This window comes from Saimiri boliviensis, chromosome 2, assembly GCF_048565385.1.
Source record: "Saimiri boliviensis isolate mSaiBol1 chromosome 2, mSaiBol1.pri, whole genome shotgun sequence".
Taxonomy (NCBI): Eukaryota; Metazoa; Chordata; class Mammalia; order Primates; family Cebidae; genus Saimiri; species Saimiri boliviensis.
In genome coordinates, this window is record NC_133450.1 from 186,009,204 (window position 1) to 186,032,748 (window position 23,545).

At 41.2% G+C, this 23,545-nt stretch overlaps 1 protein-coding gene and 1 non-coding gene across 2 annotated transcripts in view; both read left to right on the forward strand.

Moving 5' to 3' along the window:
* Window positions 1–23,545, forward strand: part of UBE2R2 (ubiquitin conjugating enzyme E2 R2) — a 130,144-nt gene that overhangs the window by 65,109 nt on the left and 41,490 nt on the right. The window contains exon 2 of the mRNA XM_039474621.2: window positions 23,453–23,539. Within this exon, the coding sequence (XP_039330555.1) occupies window positions 23,453–23,539 (87 nt within the window). The remainder of the gene's footprint in view (window positions 1–23,452; window positions 23,540–23,545) is intronic.
* Window positions 5,565–5,671, forward strand: LOC141583822 (U6 spliceosomal RNA). Its single transcript, XR_012516718.1, has one exon. It is a non-coding gene; the product is annotated as a U6 spliceosomal RNA (small nuclear RNA).

Below are 23,545 nucleotides of genomic sequence, written 5' to 3' on the forward strand. Positions count from 1 at the left end.
GATCTCTTGATCTCGTAATCTGCCCTCCTCAGCCTCCTAAAGTGCTGGGATTACAGGTGTAAGCTATTGCTCCTGGGTGGTACTTTTTAATTTTTTTTCTTTTTATTTATTTTTAAAATTAGATTTGCGATGGACTTGAGGAAGTACTTGTTCTTATGAGTTTACACCATTAGTCAAGAAGGATGTAAGGAGGCCAGGCACTGTGACTCATACCTGTGATCCCAACTCTTAGGGAGGCAGAGGTGAGAGGATACCTTGAGCCCACGAGTTTGAGACCTGCCTGTACAATATAGCCAGACCCTGTTCTCTACAAAAAAAAGAAAAGAAAAATATAAAAGAGCCTATCAAGGTTGTAATTAACTTCTATAACAATTGTGTCTGTTTAGGTGTGACATCTCAGATTTATTTCCTGTATTTCTTGAGACAGCCAATAGATAGGTCAAATTCAAAACTTTACCACATGAATAATTTTTTTAATATTAAAGACTAGTTTTTAGCTAGGCATAGTGGCTCAAGCTGGAATTACAAACATGAGGCCCCATGGGAGGCTGAGGCAAGAGAAGCTCTTGAGTCCGGGAGTTTGAGACCAGCCTGGTGAACATGGGGAAAAACCCCCCCAAAACCAAAAAAGTTATCCAGGCATGGTGGTGTTTCTCTGTAGTTCCAGCTGTTTGGAAGGCTGAGGCAGGAGGTTCACTTGAATCCAGAAGGTTGAGGCTGCAGTGAGCTGTGATCATGCTACAGCACTGGTCTTAGTGACAGACTGAAACCTTATTTCAAAAATGAGAAAAACCCTCTTTCAGAGTAGTTTTTAGGTTAATAGCAAAATTGAGAGGGAAGTACACAGGAGAATTTTTTTAAATGGTAAACTTCAATATTTAAAAATTGAGGTGCCCAGTGCAGTGGCTCACACCTGTAATCCCAGCACTTTGGGAGACCAAGGCAGGCGGCTCACTTGAGGTCAGGAGTTCATTACCAGCCTGACCAACATGGTGAAACCCTGTCTCTACTAAAAATACAAAAAATTAGCTGGGCATGGTGGTGGGTGCTTGTAATCCCAGCTACTCAGGAGGCTGAGGCAAGAGAATTGCTTGAAGGGAGGTGGAGGTTGCAGTGAACCAAGATCATGCCACTGCACTCCAGCCTGGGTGACAGAGCAAGATTCAGTCTCAAAAAAAAAAAAAGGATTTGGAGTGTGTGTGAATTTGATTAGTAGATACACTTTAGTACACTTGCTTAACAGTTTCAGAAATAAATTGTTAATATCAGGTTTGTCAAAGATCGGATGGTTGTAGATATGTTGTGTTTCCTCCGAGGCCTCTGTTGCTGTTCCATTGGTCTATATCTCTGTTTTGATACCAGTACCATGCTGTTTTGATTACTGTAGCCTTGTAGTATAGTTTGAAGTCCGGTAGTGTGATGCATTCTGCTTTGTTCTTTTTGCTTAGAATTGACTTGGCTATGCAGGCTTTCTTTTGGTTCCGTATGAAGTTTAAGGTGTTTTTTTTTTTTTCAGTTTTGTGAAGAAGGTCATTGGTAGCTTGATGGGAATAGCGTTGCATCTGTAAATTACTTTGGGCAGTATGGCCATTTTCACAATATTGATTCTTCCTAGCCATGAACGTGGAATGTTTCTACATCTATTTGTGTCCTCTCTTATTTCATTGAGCAGTGGCTTGTAGTTCTCCTTGAAGAGGTCCTTTACATTCCTTGTTAGTTACATTCCTAGGTATTTTATTCTCTTTGTAGCAATTGTGAATGGCAGTTCGTTCTTGATTTGGCTCTCTTTAAGTCTGTTATTGGTATATAGGAATACTTGTGATTTTTGCACATTGATTTTTGTGGGGAAAGGATTCCCTGTTTAATAAATGGTGTTAGGAAAACTGGTTAGCCATGTGCAGAAAGCAGAAACTGGACCCCTTCCTCACACCTTACACTAAAATTAACTCCAGTTGGATTAAAGACTTAAGCATAAGACCTAACACCGTAAAAACCCTAGAAGAAAATCTAGGCAAAACCATTCAGGACGTAGGCGTAGGCAAGGACTTCATGACCAAAACACCAAAAGCATTGGCAACAAAAGCCAAAATAGACAAATGGGACCTAATCAAACTCCACAGCTTCTGCACAGCAAGAGAAACAGTCATTAGAGTGAATCAGCAACCAACAGGATGGGAAAAAATTTTTACAGTCTGCCCATCTGACAAGGGGCTGATAACCAGAATTTACAAAGAACTAAAACAGATCTACAAGAAAAAAACAAACAAGCCCATTCAAAAGTGGGCAAAGGATATGAACAGACACTTTATGAAAGAAGACATACAGGAGGCCAACAAACATATGAAAAAATGCTCATCATCACTGGTCATCAGAGAAATGCAAATCAAAACTACATTGAGATACCATCTCACGCCAGTTTGAATGGTGCTCATTAAAAAATCTGGAGACAACAGATGTTGGAGAGGATGTGGAAAAATAGGAACACTTTTACACTGTTGGTGGGAGTGTAAATTAGTTCAACCATTGTGGAAGACAGGGTGGCGATTCCTTAAGGACCTAAAAATAGAAATTCCATTTGACCCAGCAATCCCATTACTGGGTATATATCCAAAGGATTATAAATCGTTCTACTATAAGGACACATGCACACGAATGTTCATTGCAGCACTGTTTACAGTAGCAAAGACCTGAAACCAACCCAAATGCCCATCGATGATAGACTGGACAGGGAAAATGTGTTACATATACACCATGGAATATTATGCAGCCATCAAAAGCAATGAGTTCATGTCCTTTGTAGGGACATGGATGAACCTGGAAACCATCATTCTCAGCAAACTGACACAAGAGCAGAAAATCAAACATCGCATGTTCTCACTCATAGTCGGGTGTTGAACAATGAGAACACATGGACACAGGGAGGGGAGCACTAAACACTGGGGTCTGTTGGGGGGAAATGGGGGAGGGATGGGGGATGGGGAGTTGGGAAGAGAGAGCATGGGGAGAAATTCCAGATAATAGGTGAAGGGGAGGAAGACAGCAAATCAGGCTGCCATGTGTGTACCTATGCAACAATGTTGCATGTTCTTCACATGTACCCCAAAACCTAAAATGCAATTTAAAAAAAAAAAAAAAAAAGATCTAATATCACGCCAGGCTCTGTGGCTCATGCCTGTAATCCTAGCACTTGGAAGGCTGAGATGGGCGGATCACCTCAGGTTAGAAGTTCGAGACCAACCTGGCCAACATGGTGAAACCTCGTTTCTACTAAAAATAGAAAAATTAGCTGGACGTGGCGGCCAGCACCTGTAATCCCAGCTATTAAGGAGGATAAGGCAGGAAAATTGCTTGAGCCTGGGAGATAGATGTTGCAGTAAGTGGAGATCACACCACGGCACTCCAGCCCAGGTTACAGAGCAAGACTTCGTCTTAAAAAAAAAAAGAAGATCTAATATCATAGATACTACTTTCACTTAATTAAGTAGACCTGTAGGTAAATGAAAGTAATTATTTTCCTCTTTAATTTTGTGCTGCTGTTTCCCTCCCCCCCCCCATCCCTTCCATCCCTTAGCACAACAATGGTGAATTGTCTCCTAGGTGATTTAGGGCTGGACAACCAACTGTGACTTCTAGATAAAATGAACTATTAATAAGTTATTGTTACACTTTAACAGCATGATTAAGCAAAAGTCAATTGATAACTTGAATAAAACGTTACTGTAGAAAGAACCAGTGCTTACATATATGCACTGTATATAAATGCAAAGTAAAGATGGTAATTCCACATGTGATGTAAATGTAAGACTCCCTAAAGCTATCAAACTTCCTAAGGCAATTCAGTTATGTCTCATAGATTTCATATGCACACAATTTGGAATTTAAAATATCCTGTAATTTCTATTATATTAAAATTTTTTTGGTGGGAGGCCAGGTCTCACTCTGTCGCACAGGTAGGAGTGCAGTGGTACCATTATGGCTCACTGCAGATTCGACCTCCCAGGCTCAAGTGATACTCCCACCTCAGCAACCTCAATAGTTGGGACTATAGGCTCAAGCTATCATGCCTAAGCTTTAACATTTTTTGTGCTGGGCCCGGTGGCTCAAGCCTATAATCCCAGGACTTTGGGAGGCTGAGGCTGGTGGATCATGAGGTCAAGAGATCGAGACCATCCTGGTCAACATGGTGAAGCCCCATCTCTACTAAAACTACAAAAAAATTAGCTGGCATGGTGGCGCATACCTGTAATCCCAGCTACTCAGGAGGCTGAGGCAGGAGAATTGCCTGAACCCAGGAGGCAGAGGTTGCAGTGAGCCGAGATTGCGCCATTGCACTCCAGCCTGGGTAACGAGCGAAACTCCGTCTCAAAAAAAAAAAAAACAACAAAAAACAAAAAACATTTTTTGTGTGTGGAGAAAAGGTTTCACCATGTTTTCCAGGCTGATCTTGAACTTCTGGGCTCAAGTGACCCACCTGCCTTGGTCTCCCAAAGTGCTAGGATTTCAGGAATGAGCCGCTGTGTCTGGCCTAAAATTCTTTTTTTTTTTTGAGACAAGAGTTTCACTTTGTCACCCAAGCTGGAGTGCAGTGGTGTGATCTCTCACTGGTTGAAGTGATTCTCCTGTCTTAGCCTCCCTAATAGCTGGGATTACAGGTGCCCCCTGCCATACCCTGCTAATTTTCATATTTTTAGTAGAGATGGGGTTTCACCATTTTGGCCAGGCTGGTCTCGATCTCCTGACCTGAGGTCATATACCCACCTTGGCCTCCCAAAGTGCTAGGATTACAGGAGTGAGCCACCGCGTCCGGCCTAAAAATTTAATTTGTAAAACTGGCTGGATTTCTTATTTTTATTGACGTTTAAGAAGACCCCACTGCTGATTTCCATCATTTTAACCTAGTTGTGTTGTTTTGTTTTGTTTTGTTCTTTTGGGACAGTCTCGCTCTGTTGCCCAGGCAAGAGTGCAGTGGGGTGATCTCTGCTCACTGCAACCTCTGCCCCCGGGTTCAAGCGATTCTCCTGTGTCAGCCTCCCAAGTAGTTGGGATTACAGGCGGGCACTACCATGCCTACCTAATTTTTGTATTTTTAGTAGAGATGGGGTTTCACCATGTTGGCTAGGCTGATCTCAAACTCCTGACCCCATGATCTGCCCGCCTCAGTCTCCCAAAATGCTGGGATTACAGGCGTGAACCACCTCACCCAGCCTTAACTTAGTTTTTATATTTTCAAACTTAAGCTTTTTTGAGTGTATCATTCCAAATGTCAATTTTCAGTGCAAAGTAGGTATAGAGCATTGTATAGAAGATTCACAAGTGAAAAATCTTCAATTTCTTTTTCAGTTTATAAAAATACTAATGTTGTTTATTATCAGTCAGAGAACTTACAATTGTTCTTTAAATGCCCCATTCTGCCTCCATTACCCTCTATTTTTGAGCTAATCATTGTTAATGGTTAGGAATGTGTCTTTTCACAGTCTTTTAAAAGTATATTGTATATGTAATGCATATGAAGAAACATACACACATTGTTTTTACATATGCATATATTTTTATTAAAAACTTTTGTGCTCGCTTCGGCAGCACATATACTAAAATTGGAACGATACAGAGAAGATTAGCATGGCCCCTGCGCAAGGATGACACGCAAATTCGTGAAGCGTTCCATATTTTTCAGGGAGGGGAGCACTACACACTGGGGTCTGTTGGGGGGAAATGGGGGAGGGGCGGGGGGTGGGGAGGTGGGAAGAGATAGCATGGGGAGAAATGACAGATACAGGTGAGGGGACGGAAGGCAGCAAAGCACACTGCCATGTGTGTACCTATGCAACAATCTTGCATGTTCATCACATGTACCCCAAAACCTAAAATGCAATAAAAAAAAAAAAAAAAAAAAAACAACTTTTGGCCAGGCACGGTGGCTCACGCCTGTAATCCCAGCACTTTGGGAGGCCGAGGCAGGTGGATCCGAGGTCAAGAGTTCAAGACCAGCCTCGACAATATGGTGAAACCCCATCTTTTTTTTTTTTTTTTTTTGAGACGGAGTTTCGCTCTTGTTACCCAGGCTGGAGTGCAATGGCGCGATCTCGGCTCACCGCAACCTCCGCCTCCTGGGTTCAGGCAATTCTCCTGCCTCAGCCTCCTGAGTAGCTGGGATTACAGGCACGCGCCACCATGCCCAGCTAATTTTTTGTATTTTTAGTAGAGACGGGGTTTCACCATGTTGACCAGGATGGTCTCGATCTCTTGACCTCGTGATCCACCCGCCTCGGCCTCCCAAAGTGCTGGGATTACAGGCTTGAGCCACCGCGCCCGGCGAAACCCCATCTTTACTAAAAATACAAAAAAAAAAAAACTAGCTGGGTGTGGTGGCACATACCTGTAGTCCCATCTACTCAGGAGGCTGAGGCAGGAGAATCTCTTGAACTCAGAAGGCAGAGGTTGCAGTGAGCCGAGATTGCACCACTGCACTCCAGCCTGGGCAATAGAGGGAGACTCTTTCTCAAAAAATAAAATAAAAATTAAAAAAAATAAATATTATGTATTTTGTAGAATGGGTATGTTACCCAAATTGATCTCAAACTCTTGACCTCAGGCAGTTCTCCTGCCCTGGCCTCCCAAGACCTCCTGGGGTTACAGACATAAGCTTCTGCACCCAGCCTGTTTTTTAGCAGGTAGATAGATAGAGCATAATTATTTTAAAATAGCATCAACTTATATACTGTTTTGCCTTTTTCACTTAAGGTATCTTGGGTATATTTCTGTGTTGGTTTGTATTTTTCTAGCCTTTTATAAAGGCTAGAGTGTCCGAGGATATTACTACTACTTAGTATTTCACAAAGCTGAGTTTACTGCTTACTTAAGTAAAGAGAGCGTTGCTGGGCAGTTGATCTCTTTTACACCAGACTGCTATTTGACGTGCGGTTTTTGAGAAGCATGAAGTTCGAGGATTGGTGGATATGGGCATGATGGATTGGCATTGACTGTGGAAGCATGGCTGCTTGGGTGAGACAGTTACTGATATACTTGGTATTCAGAAATGTGTTCATTGAAATGACTATGTTCCCAATTGGCTAGCTTTCAGGAACAAGGGGCTATCAGTAGTGGGTATCACTGATAGGTTTACTTGCAAAAACATGGTTACTGAGTGAAGTTGTTTAAGTGGATTTAGAATTGGTTTTTGTGGTTCTATAGCTATAGAGCCGTCAGGTATTGATTAAGCAATTTAAAACTCATTCTAGTGGCTATTTGTGTTACCATGGCTACAGAACAATCAATCTTTTGCTACTAGTGTGGGAACTCTGTTTTCTTCTTGCAGAGACTGAAGATTGTCTAGATCTTTATTACTGTTGTTGATTCTTATTGAAGATGAGGTTTGATATTTTTCTACTTGAAAGTGAGGCGTGATTTTTAAATTCATGTGTCCACAAGCATCTTCATCCAAAGTGAGTCATTTTTCTCTACATTATTTGAATCCTTTTCCCTAGTTATTTGCAATTTTTTTTTTTTTTTGAGGCAGAGTTTCGCTCTTGTGACCCAGGCTGGAGTGCAATGGCGCGATCTCGGCTCACCGCAACCTCCACCTCCTGGGTGCAAGCATTTCTTCTGCCTCAGCCTCCTGAGTAGCTGGGATTACAGGCACGCGCCACCATGCCCAGCTAATTTTTTTATGTTTTTAGTAGAGACGGGGTTTCACCATGTTGACCAGGATGGTCTCAATCTCTCGACCTCGTGATCCACCCACCTCGGCCTCCCAAAGTCCTGGGATTACAGGCTTGAGCCACCGTGCCCGGCTATTTGCAATTTTTAAAATTGTTTTCTAAATAAACATGTTCTAATCTGTATCATTGATCTGCTTGTGTGTCATTTAGTCATTTAATTGTTACGGCTTTATAGGATGCTTTATCCACTGGGGCAAATTCTTCCTTATTGCCTTTTATCAAGAATGTTGTTATTTCCATATATTTTTGCTGTCACATGAACTTTAATTATTAGAGACATGATCTTGCTTTGTCAGGAAGGCTGGAGTGCAGTGTTGTGATCATAGCTTACTGTAATCTTGAACTGCTTTGCTCAAGTGATCCTCCCGCCTCAACCTCCCAAGTAGCTCAAACTACACCATACCTAGCTGAATTTTTTAAATTTTATTTTATTTTTTTGAGACGGAGTTTCACTCTTGTTACCCAGGCTGGAGTACAATGGCGCGATCTTGGCTCACCGCAACCTCCGCCTCCTGGGTTCAGGCAATTCTCCTGCCTTAGCCTCCTGAGTAGCTGGGATTACAGGCACGTACCACCATGCCCAGCTAATTTTTTGTATTTTTAGTAGAGACTGGGTTTCACCATGTTGCCCAGGATGGTCTCGATCTCTTGACCTTGTGATCCACCCGCCTTGGCCTCCCAAAATGCTGTGGTTACAGGCTTGAGCCACCGTGCCTGGCCCCTAGCTGAACTTTTAAAAATTTTTTTGAAGAGGATCTTGTTATGTTGCCCAGGCTGGCCTTGAATTCCTGGGCTCAAGTGATCCTCCTGTCTTGGCCTTTCAAAGTGCTGGGATTATAGGTGTGAAGACACCTGGTCTGACATGAACTTTAAAATCACCTTGCCATGTTCCATGATGTTCACTTAGTTAATAGTGGCACCAATTGTATAGTAATGGCATGATTATTATGCTGGTTATGCAAAACACCCTAACACTTAAAAAAAAATTGTGTATTAGTTTGTTGTTTTTTTTCCCGGAGTCAGAGTCTCACTCTGTCACCCAGGCTGGATTGCAGTGGCCCAATCTTGGCTTACTGCAACCTCCTCCTCCCAGGTTCAAGCAATTCTCATGCCCCAGCCTACTGAGTAGTTGGATTATAAGCATGTGCCACCATGCCTGGCTAATTTTTGTATTTTTAGTGGAGACAGGGTTTCTCCATGTTGGCCAGGCTGTTCTTGAAGTCCTGACCTCAGGTGATCCATCTGCCTTGGCCTTCCAAAGTGTTGAGATTATAGTTGTGAGTGACCGTGCCCGGCCTAGGCATCTTTTTAAAAAGCTTTTTGTATCTTTGAAATTTTCCATTATATGAAAATAGAAATAGGAGTATGATAAACTGTGTACTCGTTACTTAGCTTCCATGAATAACTCATGGCAAATCTTGTTTTATCTGTACCTACCTGCCCCCTTCTCCATTTTATTTTGTAATTAATTTTTACCTGTCATTTCATTTGTGAAAGTTTCAGAGTAGTTTGGTTGGTTGGTTGGTTGGTTGGTTTTAAGACAGGATCTCGCTCTGTCTCCCAGACTGGAGTGCAGTGTCACGATCATAGCTCACTGCAGCATGGAACTCCTGGGTTCAAGTAATCTTCCCACCTCAGCCTCCTGAGTAGCCAGGACTACAAGTGCTCACTACCATGGCTGGCTAATTTAAAAAAAAAAAAAAAAAAAAAAAAAATATATATATATATATATATATATATATATATATATATATTTATTTATTTTCTTTTTTTCTTTTTTTTTTTTTTTGTAGAGTTGGAGGTCTTGCTATGTTGCTGAGGCTGGTCTTGAACTCCCGGGCTCAAATTGATCCTCCCAGCCTCCCAAGTTGCTGGGATTATAGGCATGAGCCACTGTACCCAGCCTCAAAATGTATTTAAAACAATTACTTTTTTTTTTTTTTTTTTTTTTTACTTTTTAAAAAGCTTTAAATAAAAATTACTGTAGCATAAACTAAATAACATGTTTTTGATATCTAACTGTAATACTATTATCACAACTGAAAAGTTTCATAATTCCTTAATATCCAGTCAACATTTTCCACGTTGAAATTTAGTTTGTTCAAATCATACCCTGAAATAAGATCGATAATGTGTAAGAGCAGGTTTTCTAATATATTAAACTTTATTTTCCCTTTTACTTCTTGTGGAAAATACTTTAATATTTATTAATGTTCCTGAATATAATGAAAATGAATTAATGTTTGATTTGATGATTTAAGATTACGTATCTTGGAGCCAGGTATGGTGCCACAACCCTGTAGTCCCAGCTACCTGGGAGGCTAAGGTGGGAAAATTACTTGAGGTCTTGAGTTTGGGCAACATAATGAGACCCTGTCTCTAAAAAATAAAAATTAATTGGGTCTTGGGATCCATTTTGGAAGGTTCTTTTAAAATTTGTATATGATCCTCATAACTACTAGAGCCAATGTTTTCACCATTTTATATTAAAAGGAACTTGAGATCTAGAGATTTAAATGAGTTGACCTAAGATCAGAGGCCTAGCAAAGACAATGCTTAGAATTGTGCCTGACAAATAAAAAATATAAAAATATGCACTCCAGCCTGGGTAACAAGAGCGAAACTCCGTCTCAAAAAAAAAAAATATATATATATATATATATATATAAATGTAAATTAAATAGGCAAGAATCGTGCCAGGGCTAAACACAGGGCTATTGATTCCAATACCTTCTCTTCTTCTTTTAAAATGGTTATATTGGCTGTGCGTGATGGCTCACATTTGTAATCCCAGCACTTTTTGAGGTCGAGGAAGGTGGATCACAAGGTCAGGAGTTCAAGACTATCCTGGCCAACATGGTGAAACCCTGTCTCTACTAAAAATATAAAAATTAGCCGGGTGTCGTGGCAGGTGCCTGTAATCCTAGTTACTCAGGAGGCTAAGGCAGGAGAATCACGTGAACCTGGGAAGTGGAGGTTGTAGTGAGCCGAGATCGTGCTACTGCACTCCAGCTTGGGTGACAAGAGCAAGACTCTTTCTCAAAAACAAACAAACAAACAAACAAACAACAACAACAAAAAAAAACAAAAAAGTTATATTCTGTGAGTATAGTTAAAATGGTATGAGAGCTTACATTCATATGTTGATAGCAAGTTATATCTTATTTACATTATTTCATAAAATTTCAGAAGGGAAATTTCAGTGACAAGTTGGATTTTTGTTTCCTGATAATTGTGAAGAGATCATTACTTCCTATATATATGTTGATCTATAGTTATTTAAATTATATATGTGTTTAACTAGTTATATTTAATATATAGAGAATGGCTGAGGTAGGGTTATTGAATATGTATATGAGGTAATACATAGATAACTAAAGGTCACCATATACATGTGAATATGTTTAAATTGTTAATAAGGGTTGGACATGGTGGCTCACACCTGTAATCCGAGTACTTTGGGAGGCCAAGGCAGGTGGATCACCTAAGGTCAGGAGTTTGAGACCAGCCTGACCAACATGGTGAGATCCTGTCTCTACTAAAAGTAACAAAAATTAGCTGGGTGTGGTGGCATACACCTGTAGCTACTAGGGAGGCCGAGAGAGGACAGTTGTTTGAACCCGGGAGGCAGAGGTTGCAGTGAACTGAGATTAGGTCACTGCACTTCAGCCTGGGCAACAGAGTGAGACTCCATCTCAAAAATAAATAAATAGGTTCTGAAAAATAAATAAAATAGTAGAGATAGAGATAAAATTGTATAATCTCAGGGAAGCATTATAGCAGGATATTCTCCCTGAGTGTTAACTTCAGCTGAATAGTTGAGGATTGTAAACTCTGTTGAAGGAGTTCTTAGGACAATTTAAATAGCCTTACCAGAAGTACGCCACCCAAAGTTACCTCTTCTAGTGGTAATATAAGCATAATTTAGGCATGATGCTTTTAAAAAAATCAACCAGAAGTAGTTTTAATGTGACCCTTTGACTCTATTCTAGAGTTAGTATTTTTTTTTTTTTTTTTTTTTTTTTTTTGAGCCGGAGTTTCGCTCTTGTTACCCAGGCTGGAGTGCAATGGCGCGATCTCGGCTCACCGCAACCTCCGCCTCCTGGGTTCAGGCAATTCTCCTGTCTCAGCCTCCTGAGTAGCTGGGATTACAGGCACGCACAACCATGCCCAGCTAATTTTTTGTATTTTTAGTAGAGACGGGGTTTCACTATGTTGACCAGGATGGTCTCGATCTCTTGACCTTGTGATCCACCCGCCTCGGCCTCCCAAAGTGCTGGGATTACAGGCTTGAGCCACCGCGCCCGGCTTAGAGTTAGTATTTTTAAAAAATTGTAGTGTTAAAGAAGCTGAGAGTTTAAGAATAATTCAGAGTATTAGTAGATGCTTAGAGAAAATATAGAAACCCCATTAACACTAACTAATAATTGTTAAGCTTTACATAGGATATAATTAGATTTGGTAAGGCCCTAAGAAAACTAGTTGAATAATCATCAGAATCTTCAGGTTGGTATTAACCTATCCAGTTAGCTTCTCTAAAGCTGGTAGTATTAAAATCTAATGGCAGGTAGGTAAAAGAGATAAAACAGTGAAAATGAGCAATATGTCAAACAGCCTGCATGATTCTTGCACATATTTACACACACACACACACAGACACAGACACACACACACACAGATTTTTTTTTTTTGAGATGGAGTCTTGGCAGTTTGCGCCCAGGTTGGAATGCAGTGGATCACTGCAACCTCCATCTCCAGGGTTCAAGTGATTCTCCTGCCTTAGCCTCTTGTGTAGTTGAGATTACAGGCATCTGCCACTACACCTGGCTAATTTTTGTATTTTTAACAGAGACAGGGTTTCACCTTGTTGGCCAGGCTGGTCTGGAACTCCTGACCTCAGGTGATCCGCCTGTCCCAGCCTCGCAAAGTGCTGGGATTACAGGTGTGAGCCATCGCGCCTGGCTGCCTACTTATATTTTCATATCTTTTATTTGTCAGGCACAGTTCCAGACACTGTACAAGCTGTACCTCATTTAATCCTCATATAAACACATTAAATAAGTACTATTATACCCTTTTTACTGATGAGGAAACAGATATAAATTAAGTAATTGGGCAATGCACTGTGGTTCATGCCTGTAATCGGTCCAAGAGAATAATGGCTGTTTGGACCAGTGGCATGGGTCCACACTGAGTAAAGTAACTTACTGAGGCAGTTATAAGTAAAAAAAAGCCAGGCCAGGTGTGATGTCTTACGCTTGTAATCCCAGCATTTAGAGAGGCTGAGGCGGGAGTATCATTGAGCCCAGAAGTTCAAGACCAGCCTTGGCAACATGGTGAAACCCTGTCCCTACAAAAAAAATTAAAAAATTAGCTGGGCCTAGTGGTGCACATCTGTAGTCCCAGTTACTCTAGAGGCCAAGGCAGGAGGATCAGTTGAATCTTGGAGGTGGAGGTTGCCATGAGCCGAGCTCGCATCACTGCACACCAGCCTGGTCGACAGAGTTGAGGCCCTCTCTCAAATTTCCAAAAAAAGGCAGGTTTATTAGAGAACATAGGAAAATATATTGTGAGGAAGGCAACCAGCAGCCTGCCAGAGAGAAGCCAACTGCAGAGAAATAAAGGCTTGCTAGAGATTTTATAGGACAGTGTTCATGCTGTAGGCTGAAGAGGGCTTTGTGTAGTACAACGCCAAGCTTGCAGTGAGCTAACTTGCAGGTGTGTGGTGATAGACGGGCACAGGAAAGTTGTGAGTTTTTAGCACAGGAGGACTTATGTGTCCTGGACCATGAAGGAAGGCAGTTTTGTGACTTACCTGCTTTTTCTTACTGCTTTTCCCTTGGTCCCACCAGCCTGACTGCTTTTCCCTTTAGCATTTTAGTAGGCTGAAGTGGGAGGATTGCTTGAGCCCAGAAGTTTGAGACCAGCCTGGTGTCAAAATGATGGAATCTTTACAAAAAGAAATCAAAAATTAGCTGGGCATGGTGGCCATTCGCCTGTGGTCTCAGCTACTCAGGAGGCTGAGGCGGTATCGCTTGTGCCTTGGAGGCCAAGGCTGCAGTGATTTATGTTTTTGCCACTGTACTCCAGCCTGGGTGACAGCATAACCCTGTCTCAATCAGTCAGTCAGTCAATTGATCAATATAAAGTAAGTTGCTTCAGATAATACCTGAGTTGCAGAGTCAGAATTCAAACCCAGATAGTCCTGGCTTCAAGCCACAGTGTTCTTTACTATTATCTTGTGCTACCTTTTATTATATTGGTGCATATCATCTATTCTGTGTAAATTTTCATGGATGTGCTCCTAGTTACACTACAGATTTCTCTTAGTATCCTAAGTAAACTAACAATACTTTTTTTTTTGGAGACAGTGTCTTGGTCACTTGGGCTGGAATGCAGTAGTATGATCACAGCTCTCTGCAGCCTCGACCTCCTGGGCTCAGGTGATTTTCCCACCTCAGCCTCCCGAGTAGCTGGGATTATGGGAACATCCACCGCACCCAGCAAATTTTTGTATTTTTTGTAGAGACAGGGTTTCACCATGTTGCCCAGGCTAGTTTGAACTCCTAGGCTCAAGCAACCTGCCCACCTAGGCCTCCCAAAGTGCTGGAATTAGGCATGAGCTGTAGCACCTGGCCTCAAGACTTTTTTAAAATTTAAAACAGAGTTTTGCTCTTGTTGCCCATGCTGGAGTGCAATGACACAATCTCTGCTCACCGCAGCCTCCGCCTCTCGGATTCAAGTGATTCTCCTGCCTCAGCCTCCTGAGTAGCTAGGATTACGGGCATGTGCCACCATGACTGGCTACATTTGTATTTTTTTTTTTTTTTTTTTTTTTTTTTTTTTGAGACGGAGTTTCGCTCTTATTACCCAGGCTGGAGTGCAATGGCGCGATCTCGGCTCACCGCAACCTCCGCCTCCTGGGTTCAGGCAATTCTCCTGCCTCAGCCTCCTGAGTAGCTTGGATTACAGGCATATGCCACCATGCCCAGCTACTTTTTTTTGTATTTTTAGTAGAGACGGGGTTTCACCATGTTGACCAGGATGGTCTCGATCTCTTGACCTTGTGATCCACCCGCCTCGGCCTCCCAAAATGCTGGGATTACAGGCTAGAGCCACCGCGCCCGGCCTACATTTGTATTTTTAGTAGAGACGGGGTTTCTCCATGTTGGTCAGGCTGGTCTCAAACTCCTGACCTCAGGTGATCCTCCCGCCTTGGCCTCCCAAAGTGCTGGGATTACAGGTTTGAGTCACCATGACCGACCAAAACATTTTTTGAGACCTAAAGATTTGACTACGTAGATAACATCGTTTTGTTATTTCTCAAAAGGGTAATCTTATTTGGCCATAGAAATGAGATATAAGAGGTTATAGTTCCTAAGGATTCCCAACTTTTAATGGAAGTTTTCATGATCTGTTTTGCCCAGATATGTATTATATGTCTGTATAATAAAATGATTTGGGAAGCATATTCCCTCTTATTTTGTTTTCCAAAAAATTGTTTAATTATTTTTTCCTTGGTAGAATTTGCCGTTTAAGTTATCTGGATCAGGAGATTGCTTTGTGTGAAGGTTTTAGATACAAATTCAATTTCTTTAATATATGCCTATTCAGGTTATCTATTTCTTCTTAAGTAATTTTGGTACTTTGTGTTTTTCAAGTAATTTGTCTGTTTAATTTATTGAATTTGTGAGCATAGAGTTATTCATAATATTCCCTTCTTCTTTTTTTTTTTTTTTTTTTGAGACGGAGTCTCGCTCTGTAGCCCAGGCTGGAGTGCAATGACGCGATCTCAGTTCAATACACCTTCACCTCCCATGTCTTGATTCAAGCAATTCTTCTGCCTCAGTCTCCCAAGTAGCTAGGATTACAGGCATGTGCCACCACATCCAGCTAATTTTTGTATTTTTAGTAGAGACGGGGTTTCACCATGTTGGCCAGGCTGGTCTTGAACTCCTGACCTTGTAATTCACCTGCCTCGGCCTCCCAAAGTGCTGGGATTACAGGCATGAGCCACCTCACCTGGCTTCTCTTACTCTTTGAATACCAGTACAATCTTTTTTTTTTTTTTTTTTTTTTGAGATGGAGTTTCGCTCTTGTTATCCAGGCTGGAGTGCAATGGCACGATCTCAGCTCACTGCAACCTCTGCCTCCTGGGTTCAGGCAATTCTCCTGCCTCAGCCTCCTGAGTAGCTGGGATTACAGGCACGCGCCACCATGCCCAGCTAATTTTTTGTATTTTTAGTAGAGACGGGGTTTCACCATGTTGACCAGGTTGGTCTCGATCTCTCGACCTTGTGATCCACCCGCCTTGGCCTCCCAAAGTGCTGGGATTACAGGCTTGAGCCACCGCGCCCGGCTTTTTTTTTTTTTTATTAAAATATTTGCTGCTTTCTTTATTTTATTTTTATTTTTATTATTTATTATTTATTATTTTTATTTTTTATTTATTTAGTTTTTTTTTTTTGAGACGGAGTTTCGCCCTTGTTACCCAGGCTGGAGTGCAATGGTGTGATCTCGGCTCACCGCAACCTCCGCCTCCTGGGCTCAGGCAATTCTCCTGCCTCAGCCAATACCAGTACAATCTATAGTACTGTCTCCTGTTTTATTCCTGATACTGGTAATTTGTGTGTGTGTGTGGCGGGGGGTGGGGTGGGGGTGTTGGTTTTTTTTTTTTTTTTTTTTTTTTTTTGGTTGATCAGTCTGGCTAGGGGCTTACCAGTTTTCTTGATGGTTTCAAAGAGAACCAGCTTCTGGTTTTATTGATCACCCATACACCCTGCAGTTTTCCCATTTTTCAATTTGATTGATTTCTGCTTTTATCTCCATTCTTTATTCTTCTTTTTACTTTAATTTCATAGTTTTCCTTTCTTTTTCTCTCCTCCTCCCCTCTCTCCCTCCTTTCCTTTCGTCGTCTTCCTTCCCCTCCCCCTCCTTTTCCTTCCTCTCCCCTCCCTTCCCTTTCCCTTCCTTCCCCTTCCTTCCTTCCTTCCTTCCTTTTTTTTTCTTTGAGACAAGGTCTTACTCTGTCACCCAGGCTGGAGTACAGTACAGTGGCAAGATTATGATTCACTGCAGCCTCAATCTTCCAAACTCAGGTGATCCTTCCACCTCAGCCTTCCAAGTAGCTGGTACCTCAGTGGTGCACCATCATGCCTTGCTACTTTTTGTATTTTTTGTAAAGATGAGGTCTTACCTTGTTGCTCAGGCTGCTCTTCAACTCCTGTGCTTGAGCAATCCACCTGCCTTGGCCTCCCTAAGTGCCGGGATTAGGTGAGCCACTGCACCTGGCCTAATTTTGTTTTTTTTCTCATTTCTTTTTTTTTTGAGACGGAGTTTCGCTCTTGTTACCCAGGCTGGAGTGCAATGGCGCGATCTCGGCTCACCGCAACCTCCGCCTCCTGGGTTCAGGCAATTCTCCTGCCTCAGTCTCCTGAGTAGCTGGGATTACAGGCACGTGCCACCATGCCCAGCTAATTTTTTATATTTTTAGTAGAGACAGGGTTTCACTATGTTGACCAGGATGGTCTCGATCTCTTGACCTTGTGATCCACCTGCCTCGGCCTCCCAAAGTGCTGGGATTACAGGCATGAGCCACTGCACCTGGCTTTTTTCTCATTTCTTAAGTGGAAGTTTATATTATCAAAATGAGGCCTACATCTTTTCCAGTGTAAGCAATTCTAAAAATTTCCATTTGAGTATTGATTTAGGTGTATGTTACAGATTTTTATTGTCATCTTTTTCATATTCAATTAAATAGTTTTCTAAGTAATTTTGTGGCTCCCTCTTTATATTGTGATATATACAGTTATGTAATTTCCAAATATTTGGGAATTTACTACATATCTTTGAATTTAGAAAAAAAAATTTCTAGCTTAATTTGGTGTGGTCAGAAAATATTCTATGTATTATGTCAGTTCTTTAAACTTTGTAGATAGATGTTGTATGTTCCAGAATATGGTATGTCTTGGTGCATGTTCTGTGTGTCCAAAAAAGTAATTTGTATGTTGCTGTTGTTTGGTGGCATATTGTCTTCTGTATCCTGAGTTTTTGTCTCCTTGTACTTTAGACTGGGGTCCCCAATTGATGCTGATCTGATAACAGTCTGTGGCCTGTTAGGAAGCAGGCCGCACAGCAGGAGGTGAGCTCTGCCTCCTGTCAAGATTAGATTCTCCTGTCTGTGAGTGGGAACCCTACTGTGAACTGGATATGTGAGGAATGTAGGTTTCATGTTCCTTAGGAGAATCTAATGCTTAATGATTTGAGGTGGAACAGTTTCATCCCAAAACACCCACCACACTCCCCACTCCCCAACTCTCTCATCTGTGGAAAAATTTTCTTCAGTGAAATCAGTCCCTGGTACCAAAAGGGTTGGGGACTGCTGCTTTAGACTGTTGAGAGAGAAGTGATATCTTTAGCTGTAATTGTGCATTTTTCTATTTTTCCATTTGGTGATATAATTTTTTAGTTACATCATTTTGTGTTCTAAAGCTCTGTTGTTACTAGGTGCATACAGTTAATATTATGTCTTCTTTGTAAATTGATACCCTTATGAAATTACCCTCTTTATCTGTTTAATATTCTTTGTTCTAAAGTATACTTTCTGCTATTCAGATAGCCATTACAGCTTTCTTTTGTTTATTAACTATTCTCCAGTTAGTTTAGATTTTACCAGTTTCTGCACTAATTAAAATTAAGGTATAATTTATATACCGTAAAATTCACCTTTCAAAGTATACAGTGCAGTGGTTTTTAGTGTATTCAGATGGTTGTACAGCTATCACCACCATCTAACTCCAGAATACTTCATCTCAGAAAGAATCCCCATAGTCATTAGCACTCATTGTCTATTCTCCTGTGCCACTGTATCATCTTATTTCGGTGTCCAATTCAGGATATCATACTGCATTTAGTTGTCTCATCTATTTTTTTTTTTTTTTTTTTTTTTTTAAATGAGATGGAGTTTCGCTCTTGTTACCCAGGCTGGAGTGCAATGGCACGATCTCGGCTCACCGCAACCTCCGCCTCCTAGGTTCAGGCAATTCTCCTGCCTCAGCCTCCTGAGTAGCTGGGATTACAGGCACACGCCACCATGCCCAGCTAATTTTTAAAATATTTTTTAGTAGAGACAGGGTTTCACCATGTTGACCAGGATGGTCTCGATCTCTTGACCTCGTGATCCACCCGCCTCGGCCTCCCAAAGTGCTGGGATTACAGGCTTGAGCCACCGCACCCGGCCTAGTTGTCTCATGTTTTTAGTCTCCTCCAGTCTTTGATGATTTATCCGTCTTTCCTTTTTTGTGACCTTGACAATTTAAGACGATGGGTCAGATTTGGCAGAATATTCCTCCATTTTGGTTATCTATTGTTTTTCTCATGACTAGAATGGGGTTAAAGATTTTGGGGGAAGAACACCACAAAGATGAAGTGCCTTTCTTGCCACGTCATATCAGGGAGATCATACCAATATGACTTACCTCTAGTGATGTTAACCTTGATCGCTTGGTTAACATGTCTGCCAGATTTCTCTACGGTAGAGCTGCTATTGCTTTCCATACTCTATTGTTAGAACTGAGTCATCAAATCCAGCCCACAGTCTAGGGAAGGGGGATTCAACTTCACCTGAATGTGGATTATGATTATTTGTAGTACTACTGTAAGGAAGATTTGACCCTTCTCCACCAGCATTTTCCCATTTAGTAATACTTACCAGTATGCACTCATTTATATTTATTTCATATTTTGGGTAACAGTATTACATTATGTATTTTATAGCCTAGATTTTTAAAATTTTTGCCATTAGGAGCTCTGGCAGGTTGGCTCCTATGCTATTTTGAAGTACCCTAATTTATTTTCTTTAACCTTTACTTTTTGGCATTATGTGATGCTCTATGCTTGTCTTATATTTTTCCTGCCACAGATCTAGGATCAGTTATTTCTCCAAGGGCCCTGGTTCCTTTTACTGAATAATGTTTTTGTTGTTGTTGTTTTGTTTTTGAGACAGAGTCTCATTCTGTCGCCCAGGTTGGAGTGCAGTGGTACCATCTTGGCTCACGGCAACCTCTGCTGCTCGGGTTCAAGTGATTCTGCTGCCTCAGCCTTCCAAGTAGCTGGGATTACAGGTGCCTGCCAGCGTGCCTGGCTAATTTTTGTAGATTTAGTAGACACGGGGTTTCACCATCTTGGACAGGCTGGTCTTGAACTCCTGACCTTGTGATCGATCCATCTCGGCCTCCCAAAGTGCTGGCATTAGAGGTCTGAGCGACTGTGCCCAGCCGAATAATGATATTTTAGAAACCAAGATCTCTGAGGGATCTGGGTTTTCCCCAATCAGCTTTATTGTGATATAATGCATATATCATACAATGCACCCATTTATTAACCTATATAGTTTAATGGTTTCTAGTATATTCACCAAATTGTGTAACCCTCACCAAAATCAATTTTAGAATATATTTTATCCTCTGAAAAAGAAACCCTGGGCCAAGCACGGTGGCTCATGCCTGTAATCTTAGTACTTTGGGAGCTGAGGTGGGTGGATCATCTGAGGCCAGGAGTTTGAGACCAGCCTGGCCAACGTGGTGAAACCCTGTCTCTAGTAAAAATATAAAAATTAGCCAGACGTGATGGCACATGCCTATAATCCTAGCTACTCGGGAGGCTGAGGCAGAAGAATCACTTGAACCTAGGAGGTGGAGGTTGCAATGAGCTCAGATCATGCCACTGTACTCGCCTGGGCAACAGAGGAGACTGTCTCAAAATAATAATAACTTTATTTGTGTCCAATTTATTTTTACTTTTGTTCCTTGTGTTTTTAGTGTCTCATCTACGAAACTTAGTGAATGCAAGGTTATGAAGATTTATGCCTGTTTTAAGAATTTTATGGTTTCTTTCTTATCTTAGTCCTCCCATTCAATTCAGTGTTGATGCTGTCTGCCTGGAGATAGCATCAGATTCAGCCACATGTGAGGGAAAACCTTGCGTGTGTGTGTGTGTGTTCTCTCTCTCTCTCTCTCTCTCTCTCTCTCTCTCTCTCTCTCACTCTCACTCATTCTCCCTCCCTCCCTCCCTCCCTCCCCCCCTCCCCCTCCCCCTTCCCCCACCACCTTTTTTTTCTTTCTTTCTTTCTTTTTTTTTTTTTGAGATAGGGTCTTCCTCTGTTGCCCAGGCCTTGGTGCAGTGGTATGATCATAGCCCTCTGCAGCCCCAACCTCCTGGGCTCAAGTGATCCTCCCACCTCAGCCTCCCATGTAGCTGGGACCACAGATGCACTACTGTACCCAACTGATTTTTAAATTTATAAAGACCAGGGTCTCACTACCTTGCCTAGGCTTGTCTGAAATTCTTGGGCTCAAGGGATCTACCTGCTTCGGGCTCCCAAAGTATTGGGGTTACAGGCATGAGCCATGACTTTTTGTGGATTTTTAAAAATAATTTATCTCATTGTGGATATTCACTATATATTTGTGAGATACCATTCTCATGCTTTCTTAATTTCTTTAGCCGTGATTTTCTTTAGTCTTTTGAAATGTTTAAAGGTTTAAAGATAAGCTGATTTAAAGTCCTTGTCTAGTAACTTCAGTACTTGGGCTTCCAGTTTCTCTTCATTCTTTTTTTTTCTCCTGTGGCATGGACCATACTTTGTTTCTTCATAACTTGTAATATTTTGCTGAAAACTGGAAATTTAATATATACAGTGGCAACTGCAGAAATCTAGTTCTCCTCTTCCCCAGGGTTTTTGTTGTTGCCATTGCTACTGCTGTTGTAATTAAGGCTTGCTTAGTGACTTCTCTTACCTAATTCTATAAGGTAGATACTATTTGTTATGTGTTGCCAGTGAATTCTCCATTCAGCTTAGTGGTCAGGTAATGATTGAACAGATTTCCTTAATTGTCTAGAACAAGTTAGTCACTTGGAATTTGTAGATAGGCTCTGCATATGTGTCATTGCATGTTGAAGACTTAATTCAACCAGGCAGTTGCAAACTCTTTACTTTCTGGTTGCACACTCTTTACTTTCTGGTTGCACACATCCTCAGGTTAAGCCAGAGGTATAAAGTTAGGGCCTTCTTAGGGCTTTCCTGAGCATGCAGAGTCTTGGGCATGTGCATAGCTCTAACACTGTCATGGTCTTAGAGACGCTTAACAATTTGTCAGACCCTTTCAAAACCATAATGGACAACTCTTAGCCCAGCCCAGTTTTCCTTTAAGTTTTTTGGTTAGTCTGTTTTATATTTTCCACTGTGTTAGGTACCTTTAAAGTTCAATAGTTGCCTGCCATTGTTTTTAGCAAAGCTGCTAGGGAAAATGTTTTCACATTGGCCAAGCTCCAACTCTGATGACATGTAGATAGCCTTGCTAGCAGAGTTTTCTAGGGAACCACTAGAAAGGCTATTCACAGTTCTCTGGGAGTAAGGCTTTGACGAAATTCTATCCCCTCCAGGGCCTGTCAGCTTCCTTGGTTTTTACTTTGAATGTGAGATGTTTGTTTTAAGGCTGCTGCACAGCTAGAGTATAGGAGATTGGATTAGGGTAAGTTAAAATCACATAGCGCTCAAGCCTGTAATCCCAGCACTTTGGGAGGCCGAGGCGGGTGGATCACGAGGTCGAGAGATCGAGACCATCCTGGTCAACAGGGTGAAACCCCGTCTCTACTAAAAATACAAAAAATTAACTGGGCATGGTGGCACGTGCCTGTAATCCCAGCTACTCAGGAGGCTGAGGCAGGAGAATTGCTTGAACCCAGGAGGCGGAGGTTGCGGTGAGCCGAGATCGCGCCATTGCACTCCAGCCTGGGTAACAAGAGCGAAACTCCGTCTCAAAAAAAAAAAAAAAAAATCACATAGCTTGGTGTTCTTACTGAATGTCAGCCATTTTCCTTAAATATCTGCTCCTTGAATTGTTGCAAGCCTCTGGTTCTTTTCGGGAGTTCTGAAAATGTTGATGCTTACAATTTTTGGCAATTTTCCTGTTGCTTTTATGGAAGAGAGAACTTTTCAGGTTTTAAATTTTTTTCTGGATTTCTTCATATCTGAAATGTGGGTTACTACAAAGGACATTCACTGCAGCAGGATTTATAACAGTAAAAGTGTGAGAAAAAACCCAAATGTCCAAAATAAGAAAGTAGTTTTTAAAAATGGTTCATCTAGGTATACATTTGATGGAGTATAATGTAGATACTAACAGACATATGTAGAGGGAACATTTTATGATGTAAAAAATGTTTATAATGTGATACAGGTAAAAAAAGCAGAATACAAAATACAGTATGTTGAAATTTTAAAAAATAAGTTTTGTGGGGAAACCAGCAATGTCAGCATTTATTATTTCTCGGTGATAGAATGACAGTTAAATTATGTGAGTAAAAAGAAAAATACCTTTGTTCCATATTCTGTACCCTAAAATTAGATTATATTGTTATAAAATATACTTGTACAGAGTACTGTTTTTCACTCATGTGAGTTAAGTTAAAATTATATTTACATATGTTTGTGTATGTGAGTGAGTATGTGAGTTTTGGTGACTTAAAATAGCCTTTTATAAATACTTGAAGGGATGCTAGAAGAACATACTAATGACCCTGGCACTGGGGATAACAGTATATCTGGGCTACTTTAATCTGAAGAGTCTACTCTGTGAAAGGAGCTTTGTTTCTCCAAGGTGCAATAGGGTGAATTATTAGGTAGATGAATAACTTGTAGTCTCTCATTAACATTTCATTTTTTTTCTTTTCAGGCGCATATTAAATTTCCTATTGACTACCCCTATTCACCACCTACCTTCAGATTCTTGACCAAAATGTGGCACCCCAACATTTATGAGGTAAGA